This window comes from Phaethon lepturus, unplaced genomic scaffold, assembly GCF_000687285.1.
Source record: "Phaethon lepturus isolate BGI_N335 unplaced genomic scaffold, ASM68728v1 scaffold30686, whole genome shotgun sequence".
NCBI classification, from domain to species: domain Eukaryota; kingdom Metazoa; phylum Chordata; class Aves; order Phaethontiformes; family Phaethontidae; genus Phaethon; species Phaethon lepturus.
Window position 1 is genome coordinate 1 of NW_010547361.1, and position 17,449 is coordinate 17,449.

The following is a 17,449-nucleotide window of genomic DNA, read 5'->3' on the forward strand; positions in this document are numbered from 1 at the left end:
CGACGAGCCGGAGCTGATGCCCAAGACGCCGTCGCAGAAGAACCGGCAGCGGAGGAAGCGCCTCTCGGCCCTGCAAGATGAGAACCGGGAGCTGGGCAGGAAGAGGTAGGCCCGCGCGGAGGGGCTGGAGGCCGGGAGCCGGGGAAGGGCCGCTGGGGAGGGGCGGATCGGTGGGCGGTGAAGTACAGGAGTTTCCCTCAGCGCCTGAGGACGGGCGCGAGATCACGGGAGGCTGAAAAAATCTGCTGCAAAAGGTGGCCCGAAGATAATCCCCTCCCCACAGGGGATGTGCTCGCGTTAAAGGTCCGCCCGGCGCCTGAGCACCGCGGTTCTTCTGAAAAGCGCTGCTGTTTGTCACTCGCTTCTGTTTTACATCCCCGTGTTTCTTCTTTCTCTCGTTGTCTCTTCTACTCTAAAGCGATTATGTTCGTGCGTTACTTGCTGTAGCTCTGTGTATACTGAGCTCTTGGGGGGGGCTCGTCCTAGCTGTTTTAGCTTTGTTCCTCTGCATGTTCCCGTTCACGTGTGGAAGAGCTTCGAGCCACGCACTGTCTCCAGCTCAGGCTTACAGAACAGCAGTGAGCTATCGCACAGGGGCCTCATGGATAAGTATGTAGACATGTTCTTTCTGCTTACTGTGTTTTCAGTCAGGGATCTGCAAACGGACTGTTTTGGTAGGAATTCTGGTCTATTCCTGAATCTAGTCCCAGTCTAATGCAGTGTTTCTATTGCTAGATTATCTAGAAGGAGGAATAGCAGTCTCAAACTGGTACCCGCCATGCGATATTCTCAACGAGTCCGAAATAAAGATAACCTGGAACTAATCAGTGCTGAGGTCAAACAAGTCTCTCCACCTCAACGTGTGACAAGATCCCAAGCTGCAACATCTGCTAAAAGCTCAGAGACCCTTCCAGTCCAGCAAGTAGAAGGGAAGGTTCCCTTAGTAGAAATTGATGTCAGTGATTACATTAGTGCTGAGCTACACCTCCAGAAGAGTGTATCTAAACCAGCAGAGAAGCTCTCCACGACCATCCTTTTGAGCTCAGGTGATGGTTCTCCCAAAGAAAGCAGGGATGCCAAATTGCTGCCTGTGCCTGCAGCCTCAGAGCTGATGGTCCCTCATACCCCTGAGGTAAACGATGCAGGAGAAAGTGAGGCTGCATCTAAGCTGCAGATGGTGAAGGCAGCTAATACTACAGTCGTTTTAAGCGATGAGTCTGGGCCGGAGGACGTAGATGACTCTGCTCAGGTACAAGAGGGCTCTGATAAGGAGCCTTTCCAGCGCATAAGACATAGCCCAGGGACTCCGAAAGGCTCTAGGCTGAGCCGTCGCTCAGTGCGCAGAAGCCTGATGGGTAAAAATTCCATGACTCGCAGAACCTCCTTGGCAGAGAAATACTCGCTAGCCAGCAAGAGGGAAAGTATGATCCGGAAATCTGTCACCAGGACAATGGTCAAGAGGAAGGCAGCGCAAAAGTCATCTGTGTCCTCCAGTCACATGGATGGTAAGCTTGAATGTCACCAAATGAGTTTGCTTGACACCATTCCTGCTTGTTTTCTTGATCTACTGCTTTTTGCTGCTGAAGGAAAACAACGTTATGGGGCTGGTTTTTCAGTTTGGGTGCAGCAGCTGATCTTCCCAGGCTAGAGAAGATGCAATTAAGCCTGGATGCTCTAATTGGCTTTCTAGAGACCTGTGTGAATAGAGAAACCCAGGTAACTGTGCTAGCTTGTGGCCTGTGAATTCAGCATTGTAAATTAACTTTGAGAACAGCCTTAATGCCTTCTGAGTTCCTGTGGCGGTAGCTTGCAAAGCTAAGGAGGAAGCTGGCGAACGAACAGGGTCTGCTCCTGCTGGCGGCTGCTTAAGAGGATTATGGGATCTCACAAAGGCCTGCATATGTTCTGAGTAATGAGGTAGCTATCACAAATTCACTGCTCTTTAAACAGAATCTGGCTGCTAGTCCTAGAGCTTCTCTTTTGAGAAGGGAATTTTGAGGCTGAACTTTGTAAATTTATTAAAAGTCTTCCAAACTTTTACAGTTTGCAATAGAGGCAAGTTTCAGTGAAAGACAAACTGATTTCAATGTTCTTCCATGCTACTGGAATGCAAGCATTGGATTTAGTGCAGGAGAATCATGTGATGGCTATGACCTCTTTTTTTCCTCAAGGTAAGGGAAAGAAGTGGCTAGTAAGTGGTGGACTAGTAAATGGCTCCTGAAATGCAAATGATGCAAGAGAACCTCTTCCACACAATTTGATGGTGAGGAGAGATTGGCTCTTTTGCACAGCATACTACTTTGAAGGGAGAACTAATACAGCCAAAATAATGCTACTATAATGGGTTCATCCGCAGGGTTCTAGCTGTGTGGGATTTGTGCTGTATAAACGTGACTTTTCTTGAAGAGTTATCAATTTTTGCTGTGGAAGGATATATTTGGAGAAGCACTTCAGTGTCTTTTTTCCATACCAATTTAACTGTCCTAGTTGAATGTTTTTCCAGAACCAGAGCACTGCAGTCCCCAGTACAGGGTTCCTTGTGCTTGTAACAGAGTAGTGTGGAGTGTGGTGTAAGTTTAAGTGCAGTTTTGAGGGCTCCTTCAGAAAAAAATGAAACTGTAGGGAAGGCTTTTCATCTGTTACTTTGAAGAGGAGGCAGAGAAGTAGCTTTATCTACCCAGTTTAAGTGATCAGTCTGTATTGTCCAGACCTGGATTACCTGGGAGGTTTAAGGAAGGCTTTATTTCTTCCCTCTTCACTAGTTGACATGGTTGTTCTGCCTCGTCAAAATTTCCAGGTGTAAGGAGAGGAACTGAGATGTTTCAGGCAGCTCCAGTTGAGCTCATTAATGCTTGAAAGCCCAAAGCACCTTGATCGACTGCAGTGTCTGCTGTGTCTCCAATGCATCAGATCTTGCTCTGGATATGCGTACGGCATGTTTGTTTGTGCTTCCTTCGGTAACATCTGCAATGGAAGTATGGGAGCAGACTGTACGCTCTGCCTGTGCACAGTCTGCCCTTGTGTACTCCGCTCAGGCTGAGGCTGCATTACCTTCTTAATTATTAACAGCAGTTTCCGGCTGTGCTGGTGCTTAAAAGCTAGCTACCACTGAGCCAGCGGGAGTGCTTAGCAGGAAGCAGCACTCTGACTGTAAATAATGCTGGGTTTAACTACTGCTAATATCTGGACATGGCCCTGCAAAATGAGTCTGAGCCCAAACCTAGTCACTCCTAATGTAAGCTCATTGAATACCACTTTGAACTCATCTATAATTGAAAACATCTGCTTTCTTCTATTAAAATTGCAGGCAGCATTTTTTCTAGTGCTACTTAGGTATATTCAGCTGCCCTTACTTGTAGCAGCATGCGTTTGAATTGCAGGCAGTGACCCAGGAGGCAGAGAAAATGCTTCCACAACAGTCTTGAGTGAACTTCGCTCCTACAAAGAGTCTTGGCCCACACCTGCGTGTTACAGCTCTGGCACTTTTTTCTTTTCCTGCAGTCTGCAGCTCTGGAGAGGTGCCAGAGGATGAAGAAACAGTTGACAAAACTGGGTGAGACTACTTTAAGATATTTATTTATACTTAGTATAAATAAATTATTATTACATTATTACATATCATTGTTGTTGTTATTATTATTATTATTATTATTTATAGTGGCGTTCTTGGTATAAAATGCACTGCTTGCAGATAACAAGTGGCTTCCCAGTTTCCTTATACTATTACACATGGCTGCCTTTTTTATTTTTTTTTTCCAGGCCTCCTCCTGGACCTTGTACCCCCTCGAAGTTGGTAAGATTTGAGCAGAGATTAAAAACATTTGTGTGGACTTGTGAGCAAAACATGTTGAATACATCTCTCATTTGTTATTGGGTAATTAGGGAGCTCTGGCCACAGATTGCCACACTCGGGCAACCTGGTGCATAGCACTTGAACAAAGAAGGCATAGAGCCCTTGGCTCGCGTATGTGCATGAGCCTATATAATAACCTTCTTACAAGTCAGGGAACTTTTTTCAGTTGGACAGAGTTTGTACTTTATAACTGTTTCTATATTTTTAAAACTTCTCTTGACCTTTCTGTTAGTCCTGCAGATTATTCAAAGCTTGTCAGTTTGTCTTAAGGCAACCACAGAAATTTGTAAATATCTTTCAGGTCAAAACATAGCCTTCCACAATTCTCACTGCCCTCCTGAGGAAGAAATCTCAGGATTATGTCAGTGTTTTGTCCAGAGTAATTCTCAATAAGCAAAGGCTGAATCAATGGAGTAGAGCTCTGTGGCCTTAAGCACTTCTCTAAGCAAGGACAGGCTTATACACGCTTTTATGGCTTTGCTTATCAGTAGATCTGCAAAAGTTCAAATAAAATCATTTTTTCTAGTGTCCCTGGGTTTTTAGCTTGCCTGAGTAACAATTGTAGAGAAGCTTAAATGGAAAACAGGGACAAGAGAAAAATGAACAGACTCCTTTGCAGATCTGTGAATAAGGACTTGTATCCTTTGTTTCTGTACCCTGATGAATTGATAAGTACAGCCTAGTCCATGTAGTCTATTTGATCTATCCTTGATCCTCATCCTTTATTTCTATGCCACTGCTGTTGGGAGTGGGACCTTGTAGCCTGTCCCATTCTTAGCCTACGTCACCAGGTTACATCTAGCTGTCTATCGTCAGTTTTCTTGGCAACCCAAATGTGGTTTGGTTTCTGCCAGAGACTTCCTCTGGGAGCTGTGAGCAGCATGAACACGTGGTGACTCAGCAACCTTCTCAAACCAGAAAATATCTTTGTCTATAGGAACATATAAAGACAGTGCCTGTATGTATGCTGTCACTTAAAGGTCAGATTCTTCTCAGGCCTGATGTCGAATTAATTAGATCTATGCCCTTCTGTGGCGCTACAGATGCTTCCTATACCTAGCCTTAGGACAAGACTCTACAGAAGCATTTGGGGTGGATAAAGTTTTTGTACTTTTTTCTTCTCCTCCCAACTGCTTTGTGCCTGCCAACCTACACGCTGGCCAGCATGGATTTGGGGAGTGGAGTTAATGCTTGCATTGATAGCAGAATGTGCATTTCAAAAGCCATTGCCTGCTCTCTCACAGACATATAAAACCATTATCACAACAGAAGTAATTTTATATCTATAAGTGCAAAGGCAGCAAATAGCAATGCATATCACATTTGTAACAGATAAATCAAGGAAATGAGCTGTTTGTCTTTGCTGTCTCCCTGTGTGTCCATTCATCACTGCAAAGTAAAATGAGCGCTGCCTGACTCTTTGCCAGAAGTCCAGCAAGCATAAACGGATTCCCAACTTGAAATGCTTTTGTCCTTAATAGTTTATGAGTTTGTTCAGTTTAAGCAGTGCACCCCTCATTGCAGATACTCGTGTTCTGTTAGCTTCTGTGCTTCTAGTGATGACATGACATCAAGGAATTTACCAAGATGGTCTCCTGAGGTAGTTTTCACAGCTGGAGGTTAGGACTTCAATCTGGGTACTAGTACCAATGCTTTATACTATGCATGCAGTTTTGCATTCTGTGGTACTATTGCAGACAGTGTCTATGTCAGTGACATGACTATTTGAAACAGTAATTGGCTGTTTCTGTGTGAGAATTGTGCTGAAACTCATCTGCTTTTCCTACAGAATCCCCATAGTCCACGAATGTCGCTTCGCTCTCGAACCATCAGCAGAAATGAGCAGCCGCAGGAGACGAGCAACAATGGTAGCTTCAGAGGATTTTTGTGGCAGAATTTTTAAAAAGTCATCACTTTGAGAGGCTGACTGGGAAGACTGGAAGATTAGCTAGTTAATCTGAGAGCCCAGTTTGAAAGACTAATCTAATCTTTAACAAACAAGGATTTGTTTCAAGAGATCAGCAGTTAGGAAATTCTGTGCTGGAATTATTTTCCACCCTGGGAAGTGCATGGAAATGAAAATGGAGGGATGCATGTTCTCCAGGGGGAGGCCTAGCTGAACCCTGTTTCTGAAGCAAGCAGTTGCTCTGTGTCTGTGCAGAGCATAATAGCCTTGCATTAGTGCAAACTGCATACCAGAAATTACTTTAGACAGCTTTGCTTTATTTTGCGTTTCTAGGTTTGAATGGCGCTCTGCGGTTGCTTGCTGAAAGCAAGCAAGGTCCTGCTGTGCATAATTCATGGCAGGTTTTTTGCTATTTAGTGAACTGCTGAATCTGTTGTCTGCTTTCAAAGCTGTGATGGAAGGGATTTTTTTTTTCTGCTGGAACTTACTGTAAAACTATATTTTCTTTCAGAAAGCAACTTAAATAAGAATGGGGAGACTTGGGAACCGCCCCAGAGTGCCAGGTATGATCATAGAACCATTCTGATTGCAAGCTGCCTCTGGAGATCTGTAGCCCAGTTCAAATCAGGTTCAATGCTGAAACTTTGTTAAAGGGCTTCACTTTTGTGACTATGAGACTTTTGCAATACGTTTTCTCTGCCTCTATGAAAAGAGAATCTTCTGTCACATTAGAAATTTTTTATTGGATAGCTACTTGTGCATACACAATGGAATATCTTTTAAGATAGGGTAATTTTATGACCTTTTTTAAACCTGACTTTGAGACAATCAGGATTTGGCATGTATGATGGACTCTATCTTTTTCACAGGAGAAAGCCAAGTTACAAAAGAGCTGTGGATGAACGCTATGACAATCAGCAAGCAGAAGATGGAGGGCTTTCTCCTCTAAGAAGAAAGACCCCATCCCCTACCTTTCCAGCCAGCAAAGTAAGATCATTGTAACCCTGATGTACTTCACCAGGCCCTGTTTCTTACTCACACTCCTGAGGGCTGTTTTTGGCATTCCTTTCCTAGGTTGTACGTCCTTTCAAAACGTTTTTGCACACTGTGCAGAAGAACCAGCTCCTCATGACTCCAAGCTCTGTGGGGAGAAATGGAGTAATAAAATCTTTTATCAGGTACAACACTCCTCTCCAATCTGATCCCAAGGTAAGAAGAGGCTGTTGTGTGCTAGTACATGATGGTCTGATGAGTAAGTTAAACCACAGATGTGCAAGAAACTTCTCAACCCATATTAAACTAAGAAGTAACTTCAAGCTGTCTGCTTACACTTAAATGAACTAAAAAAAATTGTGATTAGTCAGCGTCCTAAAGAGTTCTAATTTGGACTCTAAGCTTTATTACTGTAGCATTCCCCTGTGGTATTAGCAAGTAACAGTTGGAAATGAAAACTGGGAGACAAAAATTAAGGGGATTTGGAATACTGCAGTTGAGGTGTGTATATATAACTGAAGTCTGCACATCCAAAGTCTCCTTACTAGGACTTTTCTAATGAGTGAGATCTGAGCAAATGCCTCTTAAATCCAAGCTTCTGATGTTCTGAGGTTTTTCATACCTTTGAAGCAGGAAGAAACATGAGCCTGTCCTGAATAGGAGACCGCTGGTTCAGCAAGACAAGTATGTTCGCGTCCAAATCCAGGAGGCATCAATATCAGTGTAGTATAATTGTTACGAACAGCGAAGACACCTTTGCTGTTTGCTTTTTGCTGTTTGCAGGCAGATGCCTCTACAGTGAAGTTTACAGCATCACAGGAGAAGCACCTGTATCCTGAACAGAATAGTTGTGTGGGTGGGTGGATTTGAGAAGATCTGGTTCTAGATTTCCAAAGGGAGCTGGTTTTCCCTGTGTTCTACTTACGCAGGACAGTTTGGTCATATATCATGATCATTTAATTACATGGGTTGGACTTATGTTAGGAATACTACCTGCATCACTGATGGGCAGCCCTCACTCTTACCTGATCTGCATTCAGATTTGGTATTTAGCTCAGAAGAGAAGTCAGTGTTCAAGAAAAAGCAGGTTTCAGTCTGTGCTGTAGTGCCTATTCCAGAATAGCGCTCTGACAGCGTCAGGCCAAGTGCAAAGGTGTAGCTTCACGGATGCTCCTAGGGACATGCTAGAAGCTAGCCTGCCAAGCATAGATTGCTCATACTTCTAATATCCAACAAATTGCTTGCAAAATAAAGTAGTTCTAGGGCTTGTTTTCACTTGCAGGAGAGTTGGGGAGGGAGAGGAGGGCATACTGCAAAACTGGTTTTCCTGCACCTAGCTTATATCTGGCAACCTAATATCAGAACTTCTTTCTATTGCTTAAAGCTGTCATGGTCGTACTGCTTGGAGAGTCTTGCTGCACTCCGGCAGTTGAGAGAGGTCTATGATTAGGAAGTAGCAAAGGATTCAAGCTTCATTCTCGCTCGTGTTCCTGATGATGTTAGTGTCTATATTGGCAAAGGAGCTGATATGATGAGAAAGAAAAGAGTCTTCTGACCAGCACATCTGTAGTTGCTCTTAGTTCACTGAATGTTATATTTTTGAATGTAATATTTTAGGTTTTATTCCAGTGCGGGCAACTTCCCCTCAGGACTTTTTCTGTGTGTGGGTTAAACATAACTAAATAGCACCAGAACAATAAGATATTATTGTTAGTTTTAAATTAGCCTGTTTGGACACTAACACCAATCATTTACAACATGGAGACCAGCATAAGATCTTGAATATTTCACTGTGCTTATCAATGGGTTTGTACTAAGACCAGGCCTGTTGTAATTTCAACCCATATAATTAGGCATCTGCAGTATCAAATCTGGCATTAAATTAGTTTATCTAATCTGTTTGCTGTGGCTGTAGTGATGGCTGGATCTTGCTCTTCTAATTGACAGTGTATTTAGGTTGAGTTAGCTGGACAGCTTGGGAAAATGGGACAAACGCCCTACATTTCTGTCTAGATGACATATGGGGCTGACGGTGCGCTTGAAACAAGCTGTAAGCACTCTGTCTAAATGGCGGTGGTTTGCCATGAGATAAAGCTTTGTGGGAAGCAAAGACACCAGTGGGAGCTCTGAGTTGAAGCAAGCAAGGTGTTTCCTAGAGCACCATCTGTCCCCTACGCTCGCTGCAGGAAGTCAGCATCATTGCCAGGCATTAGCATGCTTTTTTGGTTCTTTTTACCAACATAAATCACAGTGCTGTCTGTCTGCAGTCTTGGTGGAAGCTGCCTGGACTTTGGGAGCTGATGCTTCTGTTTCAACTTCACAGCTTCTTTTCTTGCTCTGTGAGATTAACACCACTGCCTTGTTTTCCATCGCATCTCTTCCCAAACACCTGTGACCACATCACAGACTACCTGAGCTCTGTTTCAGGCTTGTTACCATCCCTTGGTTCTGGCTGCAGTTCCTGGATCTTACCTCTGGGCCCTGACTTAGCCTCAGCAAATTGAGGTAGAAGGAAGCCCTGGCAGGTGGGTACAATCACATTTCAATCCACCTCAGGAAAAGGAGAGACAGAAGCTAGAGACTCTGAGGAAAAAGCAAGAAGCTGAGCAGCTGAGAAAACAAAAACTGGAGGAAGAAAAGAAACGGCGACTAGAAGAGGCAAAGCTGTGAGTATATGCTTTCTGCCTTGTCTGGACTGCCCTCTGTGTGCCTGTATGTCCCTATATCTAGGCCTTTTATCTTGCAGAGTCCACATACGCAGCAAAAATTCTTGTCAGCTTGATCTCACACCACAAAGACAGTATTTGTGCTCATAGTATCTATTTAGAATGCTCATAAAAAGTTAGCTATCCTAGCTGACTGCTTCTTCAGCTTTTCATCGTAAGTCCTCTGTCTCGGAGCTTTAAAATATTGCTAATGTTTAAATGAATGGTGTATTTGGTTCATTGACTTTCATGCTGCAGAAGAGCTGTGTCTGTTGTCCTTGTATTTGAGTTGTAAGGAGCTCACCTAGCCGGACTACAACGATAAAGTTGGGCTGTGTCCTATAGGAAGCGTGAGGAGCGCCTGCGCAAAGTGTTGCAAGCTCGCGAAAGGGCAGAGCAAATAGAGGAAGAGAGGAAAAGGCGCATTGAGCAGAAGATAGCTCTGTTTGATGAGAAGACTGAGAAGGTAAGGCCCAATATACCTACAGAGTTTATTTGGGAGAATACATAATCTATTGAGGTAGATGATGCCACATGAGTGTGCCTTCCAGAAAGAGAGGAACAGAGGCTGCTTGAAATCTAGAGAATGAACTGGAGAACAGTTGAATAAAGACCTTTCCAGAAACGTGGTGATTCTGAGTGACTGCCTTTCTCTTGCTTACAGCAAATGGCAGATGAAACCCCTTATTTTCCAGAATTATCATTCTAAACGGGCTTCATTAAGGCTCTGTTAGTCAGATGGGAGAAGAATTTCAAGTAGATAAAGCCAGCCTAATGGCCCTTAGGCTTTATTTGAAGTTGTTCTCCCATCTGACAAATAGATGAAGAGGTGAAAATAAACATACTTCCTCCAGACCCTTTCTTGTATCTGAGACTTTCAGACAACTTGCACATGTGACCATAGCACTCATTTGTTTGCTTTAATTGTCTCCATCTGCTTTTCTTATTTCATACTTCTGAAAATATATTCTGATGGCTTTTGTGGTATTAGATATATAAATACCAGAATAGGATCAGCTCTTCCTGTAGAGATGTAGAAGATGGTAATTTCTCTAAATACTACCTTTTTAAAATACAGCACAGGTCCCATTGACTCCTGGTGGCAAAAAAGGAAGCTTTTGCCCCATGAGAGCTCCCCCATGTGGGAGCTCTGCATCTTTGAGACTTACCGCTATGATATTTCACGTGCACAGAGAACTGTCCCATCTGAGACTTAGTTATTCAGCTAGCTATGTGTGTGTCTTAGGTGCGGGAAGAAAGGTTGGCAGAAGAGAAGATCAAAAAGAAAGCAGCTGCCAAGAAAATGGAAGAAGCAGAGGCCCGGCGCAGGCATGATGAAGAGGCCAGAAAACAAAAAGCACTGCAGCAGGTCTGTGCTGGAGCCCATCCTATCACACTGTGTGCAGTTAGAACGGCTTCAATCTGCCACAGTCTTTGTAAGCAAGAATCCAGCGGGAGTACTAACGTGAACCAACCGAGTGAAGATTGGTGTAGCGGAGAGGCTTTGTCCTTAAAGCTCTCTGCAATGTTGTGCTTCCTGACGCTGCTTGCAATATGCTGCAAGCTGTTAGTGGGGTTTGTGACCCACATTTCTTCTGCAGTTCTGGACAGCTTCTTACTAAAGACCTTAGTTTGTAGGTCAGCAAGTATTAAAGTATCTCTGTTAAACCTCTCTCTTGGCGATCCAGAGCATGGTGGCCATTGGGCCCTTTGGGGTACATTGTGGGCAGGGAAAGGCCAGCACTGAAGTAGCTGGAGAGATGATGCACCTACCTTGAAAGCACTGGGACTGTAGCCCCGAGTTGTTTCCCTGCTGTGTAGTGATAGGTGCTAGAGACTTGGTTCAAATAAGGTGCTCTGGCTCCTTTATTCTGGAGCCTGTTCCTGTACAGTGTAAGGTGAGTAATTGCCTTCTTGGGCTTACCAGGAGGAGGAGGAACGTCGGCACAAGGAGCTAATGCAGAAGAGGAAAGAAGAGGAGCAGGAACGTGCCAGGAGGATTGCTGAGCAGAGACAGGCAGAACAGGAGAGAGAGAAACAGCTGGCTGCAGAGAGGGAGCTGGAGAGGAAGAAGGAACAAGAGAGGATCCAGGCAGAAAAGTAAGATAATACCCATTTATGTGCTAAATTCTGTGTGGGGACTTTGAAAAGAAGCAGGAACAGAGGGCACTAGTGAAAGGCCCAAGCAATGAAGAGCTACTTTGTGCTGTCAGTGCAACTCTGGACCATCATGGGTACTGAGCTGCCAAGAGGAAATTCTGGGCTCAGTGTAGGAAGTATGGTGGGGAGTGTCCTGAAAAGCTGTGAGAAAGAGGGGATTGCAGCAGGCACTGTATTTGGGAGTAATGGTCTGTTGCTTTGGTTCTCAGGCTACGTGAACAGCAGGAGAAGGCTGCTCGCCTGCAGAAGGAAGTGTTGGCTGCTAAACAACAGCTCCACAAGGAGATGGAGAAGAAAGAAGTACGTACTCTCTTCTTGTAGATGGGTAGAGCCACGTGGATCTGACTTCAGTAGCTGTTACTGTTAGGAGCAGCTGAGCTGTGAAGCCATTGAGAACCCTGATGAGTGAGTTGTTGCACTTCTGAATTTGAGCCAGCCAAAGGTGCTCGTACCCAGAGTCTGTTCTCTGTCCGTTTCAGAAGGTATGCTTGCTCTCCTTAGATGGCAACAGTGCAAGAGGAAAGGGCAGATAGCACACGTTGAATGCAAATGAGGTTTTTGGCTTTTCCCCATTTCTGTGCCCAAGTGTATCTGTACCTGTCTTGGTATCAAACAGATATCTGGGTATCATCCCAGATTTTTCAGAAGCAACGTCTCAATTTTACATTTGTGCCACCTTCAGCAGAACCACGAGTTCAGACTGTAGACTTTGTCAGGTTATTTTCTGTAGTGGTCACGCCAGCACAGATTAACTACGCAGCTGTTGTTGCTTGTGGTATTGAAGAGGGGACTTTTGATGCCTTGGCAGTCCACGCGATTTGAAAAAAGCAACTGCAGCTGGATAGGCTCAGGTTTTTGCTTAACTCGCAGCACGCGCTTTCACAGGCAAAGAGGTAAAGCCCACAGGTGGTGTTTGGGTAGCTTTTTGGAATGTCCCTTCTGCAGGATTTGCACACAGTAGTTGCCAGGAATTGGTAGCAAAGCCTTTGCTATTTGGACTGTTCCTTTTTGGTTTATACAATATCTGGGAGAACTTGCACTTTCAAGACGGTTTGTGAGAAAGAACAGAGGGTTGGAAAAGTTGGTTGGAAATTGTCCAACATTTGCCTAAAATCATTGTCACTCCACTTAGCAGAGCTGTGGTGTTAGCACACTGACAGCAGTTGTCCAGCCACCTTCAGGGAGCTGAATTCCTCGGTGGGGATCCCTGCGCGCCTAGCAAGCCCCTCGCTCTGTCAGTTAGCTTGGTGAAGTTGGTGGATCTTTCTACAACTCTGTAGATCTCTCTGCAGCTGGTGGTAGATCTCTACAACTTGTCTGGCCGTTATGACTGGGTGGGATTTATTTCATTTGATGTTAGATGTCTGAGTTAGCAGCTTCCTGGGTTCCTTTAGATTCAGTAGGAAAAACTAAGCACGCATAGGGTGATATTCTTTTAACCTGTTTGAGATGGTTACTGTATAATGGGATAACTTGGCCTCTAAAAATACTGTTCATTAGTCTAAAAAGAGGCTAAGCTCAGACTTTTCCATCTGTAGATGTTCAGCTGGTCTCTGTTTATATCCTGAAGATAAAGTTGGGAGCAAGTTTTTCAAAGCATGAGGTCATTGCATTATCAGAGGAAGGCAGCTAATGCTCTTAAATGGGAAGGTCAATTTGTTTGTGCCACTTTGAGGAAAGCTCAAACTGTTGCATTGCATTTGCTCACTGTCTGCACTGTGTTTAACGTGCTCCTTAGCATTGCAAGCAGCAAGGACTTGCAACTAGATGCTTAGATATTTTTCTTGCATATCAAAAAAATGGATCCCTGAATTAAGGATAAACCCAGTGTAGCTTAGTTCATAAGATTAATTGATTTGTGATGTTGGCTTGCCAGCAGGAGGAGCAGAGGCTAGCAGAGATGAAGAGGCAGGAGCAAGAACAGAAGAAACTGCCAGAGGAAAAAAAGGCTAAAGATATAGCCCAAACACAGCACCTAGAAAACGAAGAGGTAATTCTGCTCTCTCTGGTGAAGCTTCTTTAAGGGATGACATCAGAGAACTTTGATTCCAGCACTGACATGCTGTTGCAATGGGCAGTTTTACCCTCTGCTTTTTATATTCCCTTTCAATAATGAAGGGATTCTGTAAACTTTTTTCCCGGTTATCTGAGGTTGACTCCTGGTAGCCTTGTGTATTTAAATGACTTTTGTGGAGTGAAAAGGAAGTAAAAGGGAAGCAGCAAGTATTTGCCAGAGTTTTCTTGTTGTCAGGATAAGGAGTGGCTGTTAAAGCTGCCTTGCTTTTCTAAGCTCCTCTTTAAATACTGGATGAACGTCACGGGCAGAAGAGATGCTGCAATAGTTATTTAAGTTCAAAGTTGGAAACGGCCACGGGATGGCGGCAGAGCCTGTGGAATAGTATTGCATTTGGGCCTCGCCACTGCTGGAACTTGAGAAAAACCTGCAGGTGAATGTACGTGTCTTGAACATTGAAAACAAATACTCTATCTCTTTGTACAGTTACATATTTTAATCTTTAAATGCAAAACCAGTGAAATATGAGTTAATGGACACAAAGCTATGAAGGCAGCCTCTTACAGGGAAGAAAAACTGTTTTCAACTCCCTAGAAGTATGCTTCATGGCTGGTGAAATTTGCAGTTTTAAGTTTTTCTTCATCATTTGCAGTTCTCAGTCATGCGTTCCTAATAAAAATCACAAGAGTTTGTCCTGAGCTGGACATGGTAATATGGTAATAATCAGTTTAATATTATTAAACAAGCCCAGGGGTTTGGTTGCAGACTACTTAAAGCACATTACTTGTCTCCAGCTTTGAGGATGGAACAGCTCCATTTAAACCTTCCTTGAAATGAATGGAGCTGCCGTATGTATTAGATGCATCTGTTGCTGGCTTGTTCATGTCATACGCAGCCAATTAAGCAGCCTAATTAAACAGGAGAAGGCAATGCAAAGTCATAATTGGGTCAAAACTTTAGAACTTGGGTCAAAACTTTAGGACTGCCGAACTTCAGGTTTTTCAATTACGCAATGAAAGCAAAAGGTGGATACTGAGGTATTCTAGTCGACAAGCGTCTCGCTGCAACTCGGGAGGGTAGCAGTGCTATTGCATCTCACGCCTCTGGAATGCATTTGTCTTCTAGAATTCACCTGTCTGCAATTCATACCAGATGACTCCACAGGCCCAGAAAGATCCAAAGCCCCTCACCACAAGTCCAAACAACTACGGGATGGATCTGAACAGCGATGACTCTACTGATGACGAAAGCCAGCCTCGCAAGCCCATTCCGGCTTGGGCCACTGGTATGTGTTAGCAGGTCGATATCTGTCCCGAGATCCCCAACAAACCCTCCTGCAGCTTTGCTCCGACGGATAGTAAGACCTGGCGTAAGATGTCGCCCAGTTCCTCCTACTTGCACGCCGTAGTTAAAAGCACTCATCTCCAGCAGCGTGGCTGGAGTGCCGAGGCAAGTGCTGCTCTACCACTTGGGGATCTTCTTGCGACAATGCTGGGGGAACATATATGCTTTTAAACTGCCGCGAGCTGCTAGTGTCATTTTGCCAATGTGAAATAAATAATTATGAACTAGCGCATTGGCCTTGAGCCTGCTTGACATTGATTTGGCTTTAAAAACCAAAGTAATGCCAGATGTCAGAGACCAGGTTTCAGACTGGCTGTTGTTCTGGCTCTGAAATACTCAGTTCCATGATTTCATAGTCCACCTGCCCCAGGGGAGCTAAGAAGTTGCAGGGAAGCGAATAGTATCTGCAGGAAGAAAAGCTGAGAAACCTTGACTCTTGCAAACTTATTCTAGTTCCTGGTCAGAATTCAGTGCAAGCAATTGCCTTCCTGGTGATCTATGGTGAATTTTTGGGCTTAAACGGGGTGCTTTAAAACAGCAAATACTGCAGGATTTCTCCCGTTTGCAATCTCGGTATGAGTAGAGATGAGGAGAGCGGGAACACATTGCATATAAACAGCCTACACAGCAATTTAAATTAAAATAAATTAATGAAAATTTAATCTTTTGTTTCTCTAGGGAATCAGCTTAGCCAAGCTGTAATCCGCCAGTACTACAACCCTCCGAACATTGACGCAGTCTTTGGGGTGATCGCAAGCCCCAAGCTGGAGGACATCTTTTACAAAAGCAAACCGCGCTACTTCAAGCGCACAAGCTCTGCTGTGTGGAGTTCCCCGCCGTTTGCAGGAGCCAAATCGGTTCTGGGTCTGCCATACAGCCTGAAAAAGTACTGAGGTGGGCAGTGGCTGTTTCTTGTGGAGCAGTGTGTATGCATTTCTGTCTCTCTAGGTAAGAAAAGAGTTACTGCTCAGTATCTCTAAATCTTTAGGTATTAGCATTGAATAAATGTCAGCTTTTACTGGGCCTCTTGCATTTTCTGTTTTGGGGGCTTATTTTCTCACTGTTAGGCAAAACGGCAAGCTTTTGGGAGCTACTCCTCAGAAAGATGCACCTCCTTTTACCCTTAGCTTTAAGCTGGTGAAGATTTAGACCTTTAGGTCACGAGAGTGCATCACCTAAAGCCGTATGATCCCCCCCTCTTCAGCCAAGCAGGCCTGGTAGTAGCTGCCAGCAGTAGACAAAAGTTGGGTGTCTGTGCTGACCCTGCCTACCTGGTGGCTGAAGGCAGAGGACTTGTACAGCGAAGGACCACTGTGTACATCTTGGGTAAAATCCACAGATGTGCTACTGATGTTCTCCAGAAGCAAGATATTAGCAGGTGTGGCCTTCATCAGCTCCTGCAAATTGCAAAATGATTCCATTGTTTCATTTTTCAGCAATGTGCCTTATGCCAACACCAAATGCAATTATGTGCATAAGCTAGATTGATACTGATGTTACTACAGCTCAGGCTGAAATACCCTGAGGATTTTACTGACCTTTTTTCAGGTGCTGGAGGGAGATGTGACCCTCAGTGTAGTGTCTCCAGGAATACCCAGAGTACCGTAGCCAGGCTTTGTTGTTCTAGGCTGCGTTAAGAGAAATTGTACAAAGGTTCAGATTGAACTTTGTCTCTCTAATTTAAATTCCATGTCTGTGGCACAGATTGAATTGAAAGAATGGGTTTGACCTTAATCCCTATCCTTCTCTTTTCTCCCCTTGGCTGTTTCATTTGTTCAGTGTCAAAGCTGGGTTTATTTCTAGGCCTGTTTTGAACTTCATATTCAATAAGACTGTGTCAAATGGACTGTTACCGAAACAATTTCCTCTTAACAGCAAAATATCAGCTCAGAATTTCAGTTCCAAGAGCACTTGGTGTTTTAGTCATTCTTTCTACAGCTAACTTGCAAATGGCACGGACACTTGTGTTGTCTCTGTAACACAGAGAGTTGTCTCTGTACAGAGAGAGCGGAGGTCTCAGTAGAGCAGTACTTACTGGAAGATCTTAAGGGGAACAGTTACATTAGTTTCTGTAGGTTGTTGTGGAAGTCTGTCTTCTGCAAATTAGGCAGCCTACGTGGTTCTTACCTCAGATTCATCTTTTTCTTGTGGCTTGATTTTGTTTCAAAGATGGGCGAGCCTTCATGGTTGCAATTTCAGTAAGCAAAAGACTGAAGAACACTGCTTCCATGTACATACCACTTGGTCCTTTAAAAGACCGACAAACACTGTATGGAGATTATGCAATGTGCAAGGAGACTTCGACCTTTCCTTGTGCATACAGTTAATGAACTGTTTGCAAGAAAATGTCTTTAAAATGATGTGGGGTTTTATATTTAAATACATCAACTGCTAGATGCTCTGCTATTGATCAGTGTTTCTGTTTGCGAGATGATTGTCCTTTGATAGATGCTTTGTAGATTGAGTTTTGTATC

At 44.0% G+C, this 17,449-nt stretch overlaps 1 protein-coding gene across 1 annotated transcript; it reads left to right on the forward strand.

The window, feature by feature from the left end:
- Nucleotides 1–7: 7 nt before the first annotated feature.
- INCENP (inner centromere protein antigens 135/155kDa) lies at nt 8–15,868 on the forward strand (the record flags this gene model as incomplete). Its single annotated transcript, XM_010289626.1, has 16 exons — nt 8–105; nt 736–1,505; nt 3,502–3,553; nt 3,760–3,793; nt 5,643–5,721; nt 6,271–6,322; nt 6,629–6,746; nt 6,834–6,968; nt 9,309–9,418; nt 9,803–9,923; nt 10,704–10,826; nt 11,385–11,557; nt 11,827–11,917; nt 13,494–13,607; nt 14,757–14,916; nt 15,654–15,868. Coding segments are annotated over 16 exons (2,445 nt in total), but the record flags the coding sequence as incomplete, so codon positions are not given.
- Nucleotides 15,869–17,449: the final 1,581 nt, after the last annotated feature.